Raw genomic sequence first — 20,039 nt, 5'->3', positions numbered from 1 at the left:
GCTGTTCAGTAAAACAACCATTACACTTGTCTTCGACAAGTCGATGAATAGCCTCCATTGGTCTGGATCATTCTTAATTGCTAATTCCCTCATCAGTCCTTCAATATCAGTGCAGAAAATCAGATCATCATTTTCATCATCCGTTGAAAAAATTGAGTGAGGGTTGACTGTCTGTCTCTGTAGTAAGAAACATTTATACTATCAGACAAAAGATTCCACTGCTGCAAATGCGAGCCAAGAAGCTGTGCTTTACCCTTCGGTAAGTCTAAATCTTGTATTAGATCACTTAATCCTCGTGTTATGGATGAGGTGCCCTTTATGACAAGTCTGGGGTTCTTCTACATCAGGGCTGTAATATTCATCTCGATGGCTAGGACCTGCTTCCACTTCCGGTGTAGCTTCGTTCACTAAGACATCAGAATCATCGAGGGTGCTAGTAGCTTGAGCTTTAGGGATAGGAATAACACCACTATGCTTCACCGGGCGAATTGATGACAGTAAATTCAGATAAATCATTTCAGGATTGTTTTTTTTAACCCATAGTGTCGTTTTGGCAAAAATAGCAATCCATTACACGGTAAAAGCGTTCAACTCAAAGATTTGGCACTCCGAAATTTAGGGAACTATTTCCCCATTTTAGCCATTCACAAAGACTTCTATGACTGCAACAGAATCCAGGGGCCCACGATTTGTCTTGATCACCAATTTTACACCCGAAATAAAGTTCATAAGATTTCTGCACAACTTCAGCCATCGCTTTCTTTTTGGTCTTTAAGCACTAAATCTCCACAGATGTTACAAAATGAATTGGGATGATTTTTTCAGGATCGCTGAATGACTGCGAGAAAACACTTTATCGCTCGCAATATAACACGTTAAATCGAACACACGCTAGAAAAATAAAGAAAAGACTTGGAAGGTTATAACCCGGCACGCAGGAAAAAGTGTGACGTACTGAATAGACCTCTGGTTTATTTCATAGATCAGCAAGTGCGACTGCCAAGACACATGAAGACACATTAAAACGTGTCCAAGAATGTCAAAACATGTGGTAACTTTTACAGTATAATTCCAAATTTTTCCCAATGCATTTACAATGTATTTCCCAACGATTTCCAGTGTATTTAATGGAAAGGTTTAAGCTCTTACTTTAAAAGTAAGGAGGACAACGAAGTCAAATCATGAGCCCCCAAATGCTGTAACAGTAATATTTTGACAAATTTGATCTGTATTCAGATTTTTTTTGGCAGCTCTTTATACCACTTCCTAGAGGGGAAGGGGGGTATACGAGTGGTATCACTCATATACCACCCTTACCCTCTTATATTTTATGTTATATTAATCCTTTACAAAATAGAGGGGGTGAACAGTGTATTCATCCCTTAAAAACTTTTCCATCAGCTACCATATCATATGTCATAAAAAACAAAGGAAAATGGTTATTTTAATGTTTTTTAAAGTTTTCTTTTTTCAATTTTCACCCCCTAAATCTTTTCAACCCTGGTGAAGTTAGTCTCTATCTTGACCCTGATAGCCCTTAAACGTCAGTTTTTTTCAATCAGAAGCAGATAACATTAGTAAAAGTCCCTTGAAAAGTGATAAGTTTAGATAAGGGGTTGTTTTCCCCAATTTAGGGGTTGCGTAAAAATGGAGGGTGATAGAAAAAAACGGAGGTCATTTTCGGATTCAGCGACCCAAAATTAGCCAGAAACACCCTAAATTGTAGCGAGGCAATTTTTGAACTATTTTTTTGCAGAACAGTGTAATCTATCATACCTGACTCAAAGTTGTTACATTTTCCCTGCACCAACTCTGAAACAAATGTTGATGAATCACTGCAAAAAAAATTAGTTAAATAATGCATCATAAGTCTAAAAATAGAATAGTACATGGAACAATGGTAGAGTCTCTCCATTAGTTCCTGGTAGGTAGAATATCGCACAGTGAAAGAGCTTCAAAATTGTTCTAGCTTTGTGGTTCAAAAAGACATTACATCACATTGATAAACAAACCCAGGCATTAAAATTTCAAATTAGAAGGAAAAAAAATCATTGTGAAATTCAAACATAGTTGTAGCTGAATCAGAAGGGGTATTTGATGACTTTATATTACAGAACTTACTCAACAGACTTTTTGGTAGATTTAACTCTTTCCATCTAGCAAAGCCCCATGGATATTTCCAAATAAAATTTTCTTTTGCTCACTGGCTATGTAGAGTCAATATCACTGCAGCTCCACAAATAAACTTGGCTCCTTACAAAGCCTCTTTTCCTAAAAAAAATAGCTGGCCATTAAGGCAAAACAATACACACTGGGCTACAAAATCCTAGCAATATGATGATATTCTTGCATGCCATATATTATACTTTATCCATTGGTTATTTTGCATAATTTACACTTGCTAGTGAGCATTGCCTGTTAATTTCACGTAACAGAAATTAGTTGCATAAATGCAGGAAGAAGTGGTTGACGCCTTTGTCAGGTATAAGGTTTTCAATACCGGATGTGCTCATACGAACAAATGAATGGCATATTTTCACTAAATAGGAGGGCCACTCTATTACTAATGCACCCTGACACCACAACATTTATGCTAGGCACTTCCAATTTTTTCAGTCTATTAACACATCCTACAGGAACACTATGTCACTTTTCAACATAATCTAAGTTCCTTTTCAATAGCCTTACGCCACTTTGGAAGTAAGGAGAGTATTCCTGTTAGCACGCTGAACAATGAGAGGTGTTTGTGCAGTATGGGGTCTACCGCTGCGTCTACCATCTTCAATACTCGCGTGACTGTTCATGCCAGATACTCGTTGTGCCCACTGACTAATGGTACTGCGATCGACGTCTCTATTCACCCTCTTCATTCTTTCGCGAATGCTTCTGACCTTCTCATTCTCACAACAAAAGAACTCAAATACAGCTTGTTGCTTTCGATGGACATCAAGTGTACATGCCATCTTATACAACTGCTGCTACCACGCCACGATATCTATTGCGTTCAAATAAATTTTAATGGATGCGGGAAGGATGTTTCTATGCACTCAATTATTTGGGGGTTCCCAGAGTAACAATTAAGGTATCAGGAAATTTGTGTGAATTAGTTTTGCAGTATCCGTCATACAAACACTTCATTATTCAACTAATGTCCGACTATGGGGACAGTATAATAGCATCAACAGGATTATGCAATAGATGATTAATAATTGCTGCTCTCTTATTTTTAAGAAACAGAATCACACTTGAAAAAGATTTCACAATTATTTTCATCAAGGTAGGTCAAAAAATATTAGTAGGAATGTCAAACTAAAGTTCCCGAATACATATTTTAAATAATCCACTAAAATTCAATTCATAATCTTTTATTGTCCCAAACAACATACACAATGTTAGAAGTAATTCATTGATGATGATGATTTCTATGTCTTACAATAGTAATAATAGGCAGTCACTTATAAGGTAGATGAGGTTTGTGAGAGGCAATTTAGAAATATTTCATCTTCTCCAAACATTAAAGAGAAGACTGTACGTATGCATCTTTTTAATCATATCACAATGGCGTAAGTTCATTTACTTATACCACAATTTGCAGGTGACAAGAATTCAATAATGAGGTTTAAAAATTTTTGAGCATTATAATCACATATACTATGTCATTTAAACTACATAACAAAAACTGTAAAAATATAGATCTACAAAACAAATCCTTTCAACAAACTCTAACAGCTTGAGCATGAAAATTACAACTGTCCAACAACCATTGCATCTACCTCTGAACCAGCAGGTAGATAATTTTTATCATCAGTTCTAGGTGGTAATATTAACAGACCATTTGCAGATGCTAAACTTAGCAGCCTACTGCTTATCTGGTTCCCTGAAAGATGAAATTTTTAGTAAGAAAAATTAAAAAGTGCGAAGATAAAAAGGTAATCTCATTCTATAAATTAATGCTCAAAAGCCACATAATATTTATCAAGTCCATCATACCAACACAGCAATGTGCACATCATTTTTACATTAACTAGTATACGAGTGGATAAGATATAAGCCCTAAAACATCAATGTCAAGGCATATAGAGAAGACATATGCAGTTATTAAAATGGTACATAAGGGAATCAAAAGAATGCAAAATTGAAATAATTGTAGCAAATTATCACCAAAATGTTTTTCTTTCCCGATCACGTAAGCATGATGTAGGCAATCACTTCCTTGTTATCATGCATACTGTCCTCCTACTACCAAATCTCAAATATCATATATTAGCCAAATTTTGATAAGACGGAGTAAAAGTGGACTTGTTGTATTCAATCCTCATTAAACTTCCACCAACTACGTTACGTGGGTAACTAGGTAGGTAATCTTTCCTTTGGATTCATACAATCACCAATACATAGCATTGACCAACAATACCTATGGAGACACATGCAGAGTATGTGACCTTGCAACAGAATGGGAGAATAATCAACAGCCCAAGGTCATCGCAAAAAAGATTTATCTGCTCATCGATATCATTACTTGCCCAACTTCTGCTTTGCACATTTGTTATTCTCAGTATGCCCAGCTAACAGCATTGACGTTGCTCTCTATAAACAGTCACAATCACTTTTTTCATCAGTTGCATATTATTGGTTCCAAACAAGTACAATTATCATAGCAATTGAATCTAAAATGAATTTTACTCTGTTTTGAAGAGCTAAGGTCATGATGACCACTTCGATTACAATCTAAACTTTAAAAATAAGTCTTGATCACCTGTGATGTTAGATATCCACTGCGATTCAGGCATTCTGTAGCCAGTCACTACGACCATCATGGCATTTATGTGTTACATAAAAGGATTGAATGAAGTATGAACTGTTTCCATCATACATATATATATTTATAATTCATCAAATGAATCTATAACTTTTATTATACCAAATACATAATCAAAATTATTCTACCGGACAAGGAAATACCCTGGATATAATGCTGCTAAAAATTGGTGGTGCAATTATCAGAGGAAACAATTTATACTAACTCCTAGCCACATTTGGGATGGTTCACATTCCTGGCAAACTCATAGCTGTCAGTCAATCTGTTAGAGCTCATAAATTTCTCCATTTTGTTCACAAGCTAAAGCCTTCGCCATAAACATTATTTTACAAGAAAAACCTCCGAGAAGCTAACTCTACCTTTGCCTTCATGTAACAACCGGATAGTCCTTTTAAATCTGATGAAAATCTGAGAGGGAAAAAGATTCTTTGGCAAGGTGTCCAGATGAGTCAAAATTTAAAATTTAAGTACAACCCCCTGCTTTCAAGACTACAGTTTTGAAAGATGTTCAGGTTATGTTGCCTTACTTTTTAAACAAACCAGTGAGATATTTTATGCCATACAGCAGAAATAGGCATACCAAATAATAACTGCTATAATTTCCCACTTCGGCCACAAATTTACCAATAACTTTGGGAAATACTCCAGTCCAGAAAATTCAAGACCCAGATTTCCAATGTTTCAAAAGGCTATGGACACTGTGCTTCATAGCTTAAGTGGTAGAAAAGTGGGCATAAATTTAAGGAAGTCATGTTCCTAGTGAAATAGTATAGTTCCTAGTCCTAAATTCTTTTTCCTCTGCGGAATTTTTGCACCTTGTGAGCACCTTAGGCAAAAGGAGTAGAAAACAAAATCCAAAATTGAAAACATAGATAATGCGGTTTGGCCATAGTGTAACTTAGAGCCCTATAAACGAATCATAAATGATACAGATATGGAGGAAATGTCAAAAACTTAACAACTGAATGTGAGAGACCTATCCTTGGCAGACCAAAAGGGAAAAATACATGGTCTACCACAGGTGCATACACAGTGAAGCTTCCCAATACTCAGGGCGTTTGAGGAAGCATTGAGTGCAAAGTCTTCCTACCTAATATTTCAACTAATTTCAATTGCTCCTTCCACAAAAACTGTATAAAAACATCAAGCATCATATCACATTGACCCCAAAGCACAGTATAAATTGTGTAATTGGATAAATTGGGATCTGTGTTATTAGAAAAAGAGTTTGGAGAAGCTTCACAATGCAGCAGAACATTTAAAGAGTAAAAACTAGAACAGTTCACGACAGACCTGTACTTCTCGCAACCGGTATGGGTTTTCCTGCTTTCCAGCTCAATACGACCCTGTGAAATTCAGGTCTCGGATCCAGCTTAATGTCTTTCTCAATCTGTAAAGTAAATCACAATTTCAGCACAAGCCATTATTGGGCAAGAATTCAATATCTGGCTTCAAGGTTTCAGTCATAAATGTTCCAAAAGTTCGAGAAAAAAACACTCAAAATAAAAAGAATTTCAAGTTACAGAGCTGGTTGATGTAACTCCAGGAGTAATAATCCAAAGATTAATAATCGATAGATTATTACTCCTGGAGTACGTATTTCACGCTTTTTGATTTTTAAATGACGATATCTATTTTCTGCGATTAAATGAAAAGTGAAAATTTTCAAGCATGCAAAAACACGACGGCTAAGTATGAATGCTGGGAAAAGCCCGTATGACGTCATTCTGGTTCCGGCTGCCACCGTATGAGGCCACCTTGGTGCGAGGCTATGAGTGCTGCAGAGTACCTAGAGTAGCAGAGTACCCTGCTGGCAGGTAGCACTTGGCTTAAATAAGGATAATTAATACCCTATCAAACGAAGGAAACTTTCTGATCATAGGCAATTTTAATACAGTGGAACCTCGATAAAACGACACCCCACGGTGCATGAATAAACACTCGCTATAGCGAATTGTCGCTTTACCGGAGGTGGTGCAAATAATAGCCAATATACCTCATATTACTCCTTTATTTTAATTTTCTCGCTTAGACGTGTTTGGTGTTTTTTTGGCCATGGTGTGTACCATGAAATGCTTTCTATTCATGCAACTTATGGACGTGCGGGTATGCTGACGACTGCTTTCTGCCGCCCAAGGAACAAAAGAAGATCAAGCGTTCGCGAATGCTAATGCCACAATATTTTCACCAAAATTAACTACTTATTTATCGAACGACAGTTTACCACATAAATTTGAGACTGAGCACTCCATTAACTTCATTTCTTACAGATCGCTAGCAATCACAGAGATTAAGGAGTCTTGGTGTAAGTTTTTCCGGCGGTGAAACCCTCGCTATGGCGAGAGCCAACACCAAAAGGGCCTAGCAAAAACGAAATTTTTAACATGCTTACTATAGGATCAATTGATGGTGCATCGGCTATCTCTCGTAATAGCGGGGGTCTCGCTATAGCCCGTACTCGCTTTAACGAGGTTCCGCTGTAGGTGATTATTAGGAAATGTTTCCATGAGCTCTATGCCTCAAGCATGCATTGGTAATCTCAGACTATGTAAAACTCCTGGCTACTCGTATAGCATCTGGGTCCCAGTGACGTCACGAGGAGTGGCATCGCATGGGCGCCAATCTGGCCTTTTTCAAATGAGGTTAAAATTGACCATTAAAATTAGTATAAATTGGGATTTCAAAAACCAAATAATTTGTACGTGTATTATGAATACACTAATGAAGGGTAACGAATCACAATCAATGCCTTTTGTTTTCTTTGACGAAGGAAACTACTCTATTCACACTGTTTCTTCCAGGAAAAAAATACATGATACTTGCTAGGACCCCCCCCTCTCCTCCACGTGTGATTACGTGAGAATTGGATTGACCTCCTCCCCCCATAAACTCCTCACGTAATTAATGGATGCACCCTTATGATCAACACCAAGATTCCTGATGAAACCAAATCCCCATGCCCTTTCATTTCCTTTTCCCTCCCACTGAATCAGCCCCAATTACGTGTGGTGACCTTCTCGCATTGCCATGGCTCAGGTAAGGGAAAGGAGGAGCAAACACTGCAATACAGTTTTTTGTGGTACTACATACTTAGCATTTTTTTCTGAAATTTGAAAGAAGAATTATCTACTTTACGAAGATTTGAATAGAATTGTCTGCTACTCTTCCTACGTAACATCAGATTTAACTCCATTGAAGAGAAGAAAGAAAACATCAAGTGCCCCTGATGGTACATAAACACAGAGCATAGGGGTAGAGAGGTTACCTAAGAATTTTATTTTACAAATTTTTAATTCACTAAGGAAAAGGCTTAAATATCAATGTTATCTATATTGCACAAGATAGCAAAGAGGAATTATCATTCACATATCAGTTTGAAAAAAAAACATTTATCATGCTCTTGTTCATTCCAAACTTTCCTATGGTATAATCTGCTGGGGCAGTGCATACATGAGCACATTTAAGTGTGCACTCGTTTTGCAAAAAAAAAATTGGGTAATACTGTCTAAAAATTACTATGAGCACTCATTTCCGTTGCTTGCGGCCCTAAATTTGTAGCCACTGAGGCATTTGTATTTATTCAAAGTGCTTAAATTGTTTTTTGCCAGAAGTGGAAATATGCCGAGTGTAAGCGACAAATATAAATATAATTTAAGGAATGAGTCATTTATAGTTGCAAATAGACCCAAGTTAACTTTATATAAGCGCTGTTTTATTTACATGGGGCCAAAATTATTTCATTTAATGCCCGCTAGAATTAAAAAAAAAATAAAACCACAAATGTCATGTTGAGACTTGCTCAAGACTGGCTCTTCTCGCAAGAAACAGTTGAAAATTTATTTTGATGTTATTTACATAAAACACTAATGTATCATTTACTGCATTATTATGTTTTTGACATACATTTTGTTACTTGATGGTGGCTCAATTCTGGTCCTATAACCTTGGAGACCACCTAAAGCTCCTTCTCTTTTTTTTTCATTGTATTAAGAAGTAAAAACATAATGTAGGAGTAATAAATTATTATTATTATTATTATTATTATTATATGGCGGGTAAAGGCTGAACATTTTGGAGCAGAATTACAATACTTACTGCAGCACGTATTACGGTGCACATTGGAGATGGATGACCAGTCATTTTGCGCAGAGCAGGAAGAACAAACAAATTGCATGTAACCATGGCTGAAACTGGATTTCCAGGCAAACCAAATATTAATTTGTTCTTGCCATCAAATTCACATGTTGCAAAGGTAGTTGGTTTCCTGAGGAGATAAGGACTCATTTAAAAAATTTATAAATAATCTGGAATTGTGCAGATATATGAAGATATTAATAGCAGGAGAGTGTCTTACTAAAAACTTTTGGGTACTAAACATGGTTACCTGATAAATTTTTAATATGAGTAATATTCAGTATTGTATACTCGTTCATACAGCCTAGTTGAAAGTTTAAATTTTAAAAGCCTTGTTTTGCAGTTTCATCACAGGTCTTATAAAGATAGAGCTCAATATAATCACTAAAATGAAGAATATTTACCCTGGCTTCATCAATACTCTTCCAAAATGGATTTTGGCTCCAAAGTCAGCCTGCAAAACATCCTTCAAATAATCACGATCACCCATTGAAACACCACCAGTGCAAACAACAGCATCAGCAGAAGAAAAAGCTGAGTGCAGGTGTTGAACCAACACGTCAGGACTGCAAATAAGAAGAAAAGGTCAAAATCACAATCAATGGGAACACTCATGAAATTTGTTCATCACGCTACATACTAAGTCTCATTGGATAGACAATTTTCTCAGGAGTCCAAATATATAAGCTAAAACTCTACCATTACTCCACAAATGTCATTAAATGCTAATTAAAAGTTCTGGAATATCGCTTGAAGTCACATGCCCTGGAACACCTTCAGACATAATCGCACGGTACACATGATCCCTCAATCCCAAAAATTTCAATTGCGACACCGGCTTTCATCTAAGCAAAACATGGAGACCTGTAATCATCTGTATTAAAATCATAAGGGAAAAACATGAAGAATTTCAAAAGACCTACAGCCAATTGGACGACACCTGAACTGTATTTTTGTCCTCGCTAAACAATCGTTATCGTTTAGGGTTTAATTTCACCCTGAACGGATACATTCACATTGGAATTGGACTTTCAATGAGTAACATGGCCTTGAAGATGGGAGACAATTTGTCTTCCGAAACATCGGCTTTAATGACAGAATTAACCTCGTTGAGGAACCGAGAAGAATTCATCACGGTCCCATCAGATTTACATGTAAATTTATAGGCAAACCTCTATATAGTGAACCTCTTTATCAGGTAAAACCTCTACTTATACCAAGGAGACACCCCCGTACACCTTCCATATGCTGTAATTTTCACGTTAACCATTAGTTATGGCCATTTTGTTCCGCATGAGAGCATACCTAACAGTAAATAAGATCAAAGGTATCCAACTATCCAAATCTTTTTAAGCCACTGTTGAATTAAGAAAGCTCACATTGTTTTCTCTCGAATCATGGTAAAAATCATGCAGTAGCACTTGCTTTCTGTTATTATTAAATAATAAATATATGTTAACTAATGCATGCATGTTTGTTTAAACACCCAAATACTATGATTTACAAGACAGCAGTGTCTATCATTTCCGAAGGATATGAAAAAATGGTGCCTATCACTAAAACCTCTCTATAGTGAACCTCCATACATCAAATTGCCCAAATTTTGGTCCCCTCCATTACGATGTAGAGGTTTTACTGTAAAATACGTACATGTGTTTTTAAGGTTCACATTATTAATTAATTTCCATCCTTGAAAACCAACTCGGGACTACATTTGTACCTTGTATGTACTATCCCGCTCCCTCCTCAGGCTCAAGATATCCCTGTCACCAACGACGAGAAGAAATCACTTTTTAGACCATCAGACAATTGTTGAAGGATCATAATAATGCTGTTGGTACCACTTATTGTGGTAGGAAGGAAATCATTAAATATTTTTCAATGATCCCTTATTTATTGTCTTCATAAATATTGAATATTCATTCCAATTATTGCATGAACCAATTTTATTATCCCTCTTTTCCTTGAGAATTTTAACTTGAGCTTATTTTTCTTTGCTCAATTCTACTAAAGTTTGCTTCAACGTAAATATCAATGTTTGTATAGGACTAATGTAGCATACGTGTAAATATTTTAAATATATTTTCGTGCTAAAAGTTTCTATTTATCCTCAAGCACGATGGAATATAAAATGCGATTATCACTGATCTTCTTACTTATGTACTTATAAAGTTTAAACCACTTCATAGCAAGTTAAATGAATTTTGGTTTTGACAATAAGCTCCAAAGACAAAACTTATTTAATAAGTAGAAAATATGTTTGCAATTCCCAGCCAATGCTAGAAGTTTCCCTCTTAAATCATTTAGTAAGTAAAAAAAACACTCTGATTACTTAGATAATTAGCATCTCATCTCCATATCTTTTCAAAGGGAAGGGCTTAAATCTTCTTTTATTACTGAACAATCAATTTCATACAGTTTAAGAATAAAACTACGAAGTTTGAATGAGACTATACAATTTAGTGTGCATGAGATTATGTATATCATTTAGTGAGAGTTAGAATGCGTGATTTGGTCTGAGAGATTGTATTTAAGACTAACATTTGTGAGTGTGATTTAGTATGGATGAGAATATTAGATTCCATGTGAATGCGACTATGCTGATCAGTGTGAATTTAGCAAGAATGAAATCATATAATTTATTGTATGTAAAATCAAATGATTTAGTGTCAATGAGATCATTTTGCGTTGGTAGCGTATTGATCGAAGAATGATGAAGGTAAAAAAGATAAAATGGATTGACCGTGTGAGTAACCAGGAAGTGCTAAGGAGTAGGGATGAGTCGATTCCACTTTTTTTCGATTCCGATTCCAATTTCGATTCCTTCAAATCGATTCCCGATTCCGATTCCATCGATTCTTACTCCTTATGGCAGGTGGGATTTTGATTTATCTGTAGCATCGCTGTCATTAAAATTTAAGAATTGAATGGAATAAAATAACTAGGGATGGACAGATCCAGGATTTTTGGAGCCAGATCTTTCGAATCGGATATTTTCGATTCCAAATGCATTTTCGAATTCCTGCCATTAAACAAAGTCATTATTCAAGTTTATTGCGGGTGCATACAATCAATGGAATGCTTTTTAGATTTTCATACACATTTTTATATTTTTATAAATTAAAAATTATTTTATGGGCTTTCAAGTTGTTTTTTAAAAACATCTTTACATACTCAGGGTCTAAACTGTTACGCTTGGGTTTGGAAATGAAAATAGGAAAAATCTTAGAATGAACCACTGACCAGTAGCGTAGCGAAAAGACCCCCCAAAATATAAAAACACAATTACTTTCCTTCATAAAAGGAAACAAAATATTAAAAATCATGAATTTACAAAAATGAAAAAAAAAATGAATCTCTGAAAAATGAAGTTTTTTCTATTATGAAGGGCATTAAAATTAGTTTGAAAACCTCTCCTTTGTACCCTGTTGTTTAAAAATTTTCCCCCCTGGTTTTGGACCCCCCCTTAACAAAATTCCTGGCTACCCCCCTGCTATCGACTGAATTCAAATTTTCCTCACACGCGTTTCCCCCGAATTTTACTTTCTCTTCGCATACGGACTTGTGTTTCATCCGAAAATGCTTCAGTATGGTGAGGTGGATTTAGCACATCCTCGCAATAATTTACGCCATAGTGCACGCACACTGCATTCATTGGTTCTCCTGTTAATGGAAATGTTTATACACAATGAAAGACATTTTTATTGGTGCATCATTAAATTACATTGCAACTGCGCAATCAGCAACACAATTAAAAGTATTTAAAACGGTAATAACGTCACGTGCGACGAGGTGCTCAACCGCTCAGCATGAGGAAGGAGTGGGCAGCAAAAGCGTGTAAAGGAGAGGTGGAGGGGAAGGAGCAGTGGCGTAGCCAGGAATTTCAATTGGGGGGGGGGATCCAAAACCAGGGGGGAAAATTGTTGAAAAAACCGGGCACTAAATAATGGGTTTTAAACTAATTTTAACACTTTCCCAGAAAGTCACTCTCCTAGCATTTGTAGTCTAGAAACGGAGAATTGAAGCAGATAGGCCAAAAAAGGTAAGTTGGTGAGACGAGGTAGGGATGAAACACGCTTCAATTGTTTTCGTGTGATTTGATATTTTCCTTAGAAGACAATGATTTTTGGTCCGTGTGATTTCGGATGCGAAAAAAAACAACTGATGGACGGCCGAGGGTGGTTTTCTGAAATCTACGACATAGTTACTTTTGAAATGCTGAAAATCCTGGCCACGGCTGAAATTCTACTTGCAACCTCTGCGAGAGCTTTCAAACAAAACAGTTCATGAGTAGGATAATAATCACATGCGACGGCGCATTCGAAGAGAGAATCGGAAAATTTCCACTCTTATGGGGCGTTACATTCACTGAAGCTATTATTTAAAATTTCCGATCCAGATCCGATGTCTTCCGCGACTTTGGATACGATGAAGGGCAATATCCGCGGGTATTTGGATCCGAGGTATCCGATCCGACCATCCCTAAAAATAACAATAGCCGCGGTGGCTACATTCTCGTTTGGCCGCGGTGCCTAAACAATAAAGTAGCGTTCATGGCGTCGATACATACCAGAGCAGCCTGGCGGGTGCGCGGTGGCAGCCGAACGCAACCTGTCGAGTCCGCCCGGAAGCCGCGGCGGCTTATGCCAAGCAAGTATCAACTTCCTCAAGGGTTGCATTGATGAAACTGGGCTATACAAACGCGAATGTGTCTATTTTTTTTATTATTGACGCAGGCGCGTGTTAGTCTAAAAAAGTTACTAATATAAAAAAAACCGCTCTCAGCGCGTATTTACCTATAAGAAACTTTTTTCACAGAAAAACTCGCTCTCTGCACGTTTTTATTATCATCAGACTTCAAATATCATTCGAAAGTAAAAAAATATATTTCGATCTATTATACTTTAAAATTGGTGGTCCAGATGAATTCTCCGAATGTGATTCATAATCGTAACAATTTGATTTGCCGTGACCAGCGGTTAATAAAAGAACGGAAAACGCATGCGTTGCTTCCCGATCCCGTGGTTTCCAATTTTTTTTCTCTGAGAGTTGCTCATGAACTCGAGGTATTTCAGGGTTCGTCGGTTTGTCGCTCTTGCCGACATTTTAATGTTTCCGAGGCCGCTTAGGTATGTTTGTCGCAGCACCCGCGTGCGGGGCGTATCCTCCGCGCGGGCAAGGCTGACACCGCGGCCGCTTAGGTGTGTGGCAGCATTTATGCCCCAAACTTATAGTCTATGCTCAAAACATTTATCTTCCTGGAATCGATGGAATCGGAATCGACTTTAGGCGATCGATTCTCGATTCCGATTCCGTGCCCGAGAATCGGTGGAATCGAGAATCGACATTTGGAATCGACTCATCCCTACTAAGGAGAGTGGGAGAAAAGAGAAGCCTCCTAAAAACATTAAGCAGAAGAAGGGACAACTTAGTTGGCCACATTTTGAGGCACGATGGTCTGATGAAGACAATCGTTGAAGGACAAGTGGAAGGAAAAAAGGGCAAGGGACGGCCCCGAATGAGTTATATAGGACAGGTTATAAAGGATGTAAAAGAGAATAAATATGTAGCTATGAAGAGATTAGCGGGTAGGAGAGAGAAATGGAGAGCTGCGTCAAACCAATCTTAGGATTGTTGACTAATGATGATGAGCGTATTGATTGTGAATGGGTGTGATATTGAGTGTGAGTGAGAGTATTTTATTTAGTGTGCATTAGAGTATGTTTTTAGCGTGAATTTGAGAATGCAATTTAGTACACATGCGAGAATATGTAATTTTTTGTGCATGAAAAATGGTAATTTATTTTGTATTTAACTTCTTGATTTGATATATTCAAGTAATAGATTTTGTTATACAAAAGAATAGAGTACGGTCACAAAAAGAGAATCTGATTTGGTATGAATGATAGAATTTGCTTGCGAATGAATGTAAGTGTGATTGAGGGAGTACGTGAATTGGTATGCATTTGTGAATGGTATGAATAATGTTTGATTGAATTGCAGAATTCAGGTATTGTGGTGTAGAAAGTAGTGTAGTGCATGTCCCCCTCAAATCCAACAGTGACCTCAACGTGGAGAGGGGGTTTAACAACGAAGAGTCATGTGAAGGACATATTCCTATCTGCTGCATCTTTCCGGTAGTTTTTTTCTTCCTGAGTGTGCAACAGAATTAGCCCTATACATACTTAGAGATAATGCACACCACATATATCTCATCATAATATGTAGTAGGTGAACTAATTTCCACGCATGACTTTCCGCTAGCTAATGCAGTTGATAGCTGTATGCATTGGAGTGTACACAAATTAGATTTCATTCGTAATAAATAAGTTTTCCTATCTTAAGTGGCGTTTATTTGTTAAATATTAGCATTTAAATGCCTATTTGTTGTGAAATCAGCATGTTATAAATTATTTTCCAATTCCATCTGTAATATTTCCAGTTTTATTTCACTATGTATCTTGCTATCTTCAATGATGATTGATAGGACCTGATTGATTTGTACATTATGCTCATATTAAATATCTGGTATCTTCTAACATTATGCAGCACTGTGAGAAATATTATTTTGGAAGTTCCTATAATTACTAACCTTGCCTTCCAAGATGCTAACATTTTCAATTTATATGATGGATTTTTTCTGTTATTTTCAATGAAACTAACTAATATACCCATATTATATTTTTAATGTTTTCTTATTTCATTTACTGCTGTGAGCAATTAAATTTTGACATTGCCTTTTCTCACTGTGTGTCTATGAAAACCTAACTACCAAAAGCACTTTTGGCATTTGCTTTTTAAGTTAATCACCTTTTAATTTAAATAAAATTGAATACTATTCGCATATTTTATTTTTAATGTCTACTAATTTCATTTGTTGTGAGAAACTTAAGAATGAAAATGCCAATTTTTCTTTTCTGCACCTGCGATAGCCATAAAAATTTCAATTCACATTTAAGAGATTGTCTTGTTATTCCCTATAAAATTGAATCATTTTACCATACTTAACATTAAGTATCTGCCTAGTTCATGTGATAGGGTTAGGAATAAAAAATTTAAAATCAATAGTTGTATAAACTTGGTAAATCATTGAGCATTTAGTATAAAAAAATCTAAATTCGCTTATTTGTTAAGCTTTAATAGGATAATAAAAAGAAGAAGTCAATTTACCAACAGAAAATGAATGCACTGATGTTTGGCTGCACTGCAACTAGTTAAGTAGGCATCAAGAACAAAGGCGATTTCTATGTTTTCTATCATTTACAGTGACAGTCAGCATGAAAGAAAGTGCAATCATTGCAGTAGGCGTTAATTCCGGTAATATGAAAGAGAACTTGATGCAGAAGAAAACTTACTGGAAATGTTTTCCATATTCTCTGAAATGAGTTTTCAAGACAAATAAATAGAGATTTCTGCGGAAAACAAAATTAACATTTGTCATACTTTGTACTTTAATATTGACAGCATAAGTGGATAAGAAAAATATCTTATTGCCAGTTTGTGTCCTGGAAAAAATAATCGGCAGTGCCGGGCACTATTTGACAAAGAGATTGCTGGTATCTTCCCATTCTGAAATAAAAAATACATTTGTAAAATAATTTGAAATATCTCTGATAAAACCTCCATAACACTATGCCTCAGAGATTACTTTATAAGTAACTGAACAAATGAACTCGGGAGTCAATGGATTTTGTCCTTAGGGCTAAGGTGCTACTTCAGAGTCTTAAGGAGCAAATTTCATCATTCTTATGATTTACGTAATCTACGTAAATCATAAGAATCCTCATTTAAAACCAATTAATGTCTGTAATTCAATTTAATCAACTTATTTTCACATATGTCTTTCCAAACCTCCCCATACATTCCCCTTTCTTTGTTTCAACAATGCCTTGGCAACCCAACATATTCACAATCTGCAGTCTGATGTTAAAATGGCAATTATAATCGCCAAATTTGCATTTGAGCTCCTACATCAACTTTGGGCAAGTACGTTTGAGGTAGGGACCTTCTTATTCTAGTACTTTAAAAATATTGTGTATATTCCTCATTTGATTAACTTTAAAGTATTAAGCCTCAATGCATGCAAAATTGCTCACATATTACCAACTCATCTATAAGCTACACTAATATGAAATTTTAAAAACTCCATGCAATTACAATTCACACAGGCAGGAAAAAAAGAAATTTTGAAAAATATAGCAATGTTTTACCTATCTTGAGCGATTCCAGCATCCAATATTGGAAATCCACTCTTGTTACCAATTAGTGCCATTAAGGATGTCTTATTGCTATCACGGATACAGCCGGGATGAAGGGGTCCATCCCAAGGTTCTTGTAATTCATTGCCAGTTGATAAGATGGCCACTATGGGAAGCCTATTCAGCATTAATATAAAAAAATAATACACATATGAATATTTAACTATATGGTAGCCACCTAAATATAGAGACTGAATTCTCTCATTTGGTGAGACTTTCCACATCACTTCAAGATTCCATATTTTTCCAGATTTTTTCAAGAAGATGAACAAAAATTGATTACCATTACTGTAAACATTCTAAAGTACCTATTCCAAAATTTCCTCTGATTCCTCAGTGTAAAATATGGATATGAATTACATTAAATTATAGCTTCCTAAGAGTATGCATTGATTTTTAAATGAGAAAGAAAGGGAATACTGACACAAAATATAAGTGACAGTAAAGAAAATAAATTTAAAAACTATTTAAAGAGGCAAAGAATGCATAGTACAAGCTAATAAATTGAATTATTTATTCTCATTTCTTAATTTCTTACCTAAACACAAGAACACAAGTAGCACCAACTGTAGCCAGTAGGCCTAATTCGGATGGACCTAGGACACAACCCTTCATTAGAACCCTCTCTCCACAGGCAATATCACTTCCCACAGGTCTGGAAAAATAATTAAAAGTAAGGCATGAAAATGATGCTAGAAGGAGATAAAAGAAAAGAATATAGTCATGAATGATAAAGTATGATGGATAAGGGCTTCGCTTCTTTAAAAAGTTAGTGGAATAACATATGTCATGTATGGGTATAGTTAACTTCTCATGTTGGAATGTAACAGAAGAGTGGTGATAGGAAAGAGGAGAAATGTTAATGTGCACACTATATAATTTAGTAATACATACTTCTACTGCCACTGATTATATCACTGACTAATGCACTAATTAAGTGAAAAATATCTGAAAGTCTCTTGCTCAAAATATGAACTCAATCACAAGACTGAGTTAGTCCATTTACGTTAAGTTAGGAAAGACAGAATCATATGTTAAGTTTTAAAAATCCTCATGACAGACCTATGGATGAGACAACCTAATTGTTGGAAAACAAGAATAAGGAGAGCTATAATGTAAAACATTTTTTGAGATAATTGAAGCACCATGTCCATTTGAGCAACAAGATAGGACATACAAGTACATAATTGATTCTGCAATCTACCTTTTTAAGTATTAACCCTTTCGCGCCGGACCTTCGTTGAGGGATATTCTTCCTCAATACGAGTATTTTGAAAGCTTTCTTTACTCCCCTGTACGAAGCTTTTTCGCGTAGACTGAAGGCAGTGATTCCCTCCCTAAACATTTTTGGACCCAACTCTCACCAAACTGGGACAGAGGCCAAGGAAAGGGCCGATCCCTTTCCTTGGCCTCTGTCCCAGACCTTAGAAGGATTAAAATCCCCTTCCTAGCACGAGTCCGTGGTCAACTGGCAAAAATATTAATGCAAATATTTGTTGCTCGTATCGATTTTTTTACATTCAAAATGAATTGTGTGTTTTTTTCTGAGCGTGCAGAAATTTTAAACGAAGTTCTAACATTGATATAGACAGATTTAGTACATTTACAAGTTGATCTATAACTCCGTTGATATTAACATTAGATTTTTGTTTGAAATTTCCATGTGGTCAGCAAAAAAAGGAGAATTCATTTATAGCATTGGATTTCAAAAGTAAGCAACAAATATTTTTTTGGAAAACACACTGCAAATATCAGTAGTTGACCGCGTGGAGAGGATAGGAAAGGGTCGACCTGAGCGGCCGAAGAAGGGACTGGGCTCGCGCTAAGGCGGATCTCGAAGGGCGACCGCAACCGTGGGTCTATTGTGTCTGCCAGGGTCACTTTTTTCGACCTGTGCCGCACAGGCGCGGCATTTGTTGGTTAGGGAAGGAAAATTCATGCCGCACAGGTGAGGCATTCGTTGTTTATGGAAGAAAATCCTCGCCGCACAGGTGCGGCATGCCGCGCGAAAGGGTTAATACTTTAAAGCTTTTATATACTTGATAATATTAAGTACACATATAATTAAAAGAAACAAGCGTGACCAAAGGAAACAAAGTTACCTGACATCTTGCCCGAGAACAGGTGCCCACAATATTTCAACTTCCAGCTCCACACGGCCACCATCAGCTTCACGTATCAAGTTTGTATCTTCAACCTGCACGATGCTGTCCGCACCGGGAGGCAGGGGAGCACCTGTGTTAATCCTCATACACTCTCCTGGCATGAGATATCCTCCTCCATGATCTCCCATACCAGGCTGTGGGAAAAGATGGATATTTTTTTGGTCACGCATTATGTTAAATATTTTGACTACAGATTAAGCTCAAGCAATCCAGAAATTTTAACTAAATATAATGATTAAGTAGTCTGTTCAAATAATGAAACTGGACATGTGTATCAGTTTTTAGGACAGAGCTCTTTGGTCAAAGTGGATGAGAACTTGCCATTGTTATATCCTCCCTCCAGCCTTGGTCAATCCAAAGAATATTTTGCATATGAAATCAGAAAAATTGGATAAAGTGATGATTTATTACAGGCAATTATCACTGACTGCCTTGTGCCACACGCCTGCTCACTAGCCACATAGTTCTAGAGAAATATGCGATACAAGAGTCTTATGAACTGAATTGAGTTCAAGAAGTTAAGCCTGTTCTGAAGTAAAAAATGTTGAACTAAGTATTAACATACTAAGGGAGAAAATATTCCAACAAAGCCTATGCAACCACCATCTCTGAGAATAAATATCTGTCTTTGAGATAATGTTCTTTCTGATGGCTAATCATTCT

At 36.4% G+C, this 20,039-nt stretch overlaps 1 protein-coding gene across 1 annotated transcript in view; it reads right to left on the bottom strand.

Moving 5' to 3' along the window:
• Nucleotides 1–3,349: 3,349 nt before the first annotated feature.
• Nucleotides 3,350–20,039, bottom strand: part of LOC124153656 (gephyrin) — a 34,738-nt gene continuing 18,048 nt past the window's right edge. The window contains exons 7-13 of the mRNA XM_046526954.1: nucleotides 19,314–19,510; nucleotides 17,750–17,866; nucleotides 17,164–17,328; nucleotides 9,358–9,519; nucleotides 8,915–9,083; nucleotides 6,113–6,209; nucleotides 3,350–3,877 (exon numbers count right to left, since the gene is read on the bottom strand). Of these exons, the coding sequence (XP_046382910.1) occupies nucleotides 3,744–3,877; nucleotides 6,113–6,209; nucleotides 8,915–9,083; nucleotides 9,358–9,519; nucleotides 17,164–17,328; nucleotides 17,750–17,866; nucleotides 19,314–19,510 (1,041 nt within the window). The 3' untranslated portion in view covers nucleotides 3,350–3,743. The remainder of the gene's footprint in view (nucleotides 3,878–6,112; nucleotides 6,210–8,914; nucleotides 9,084–9,357; nucleotides 9,520–17,163; nucleotides 17,329–17,749; nucleotides 17,867–19,313; nucleotides 19,511–20,039) is intronic.

Source organism: Ischnura elegans, chromosome 2 (genome assembly GCF_921293095.1).
Source record: "Ischnura elegans chromosome 2, ioIscEleg1.1, whole genome shotgun sequence".
Taxonomy (NCBI): domain Eukaryota; kingdom Metazoa; phylum Arthropoda; class Insecta; order Odonata; family Coenagrionidae; genus Ischnura; species Ischnura elegans.
Note: the sequence above shows the minus strand (reverse complement) of the source record. Positions and strands in the feature narration are given on the sequence as shown.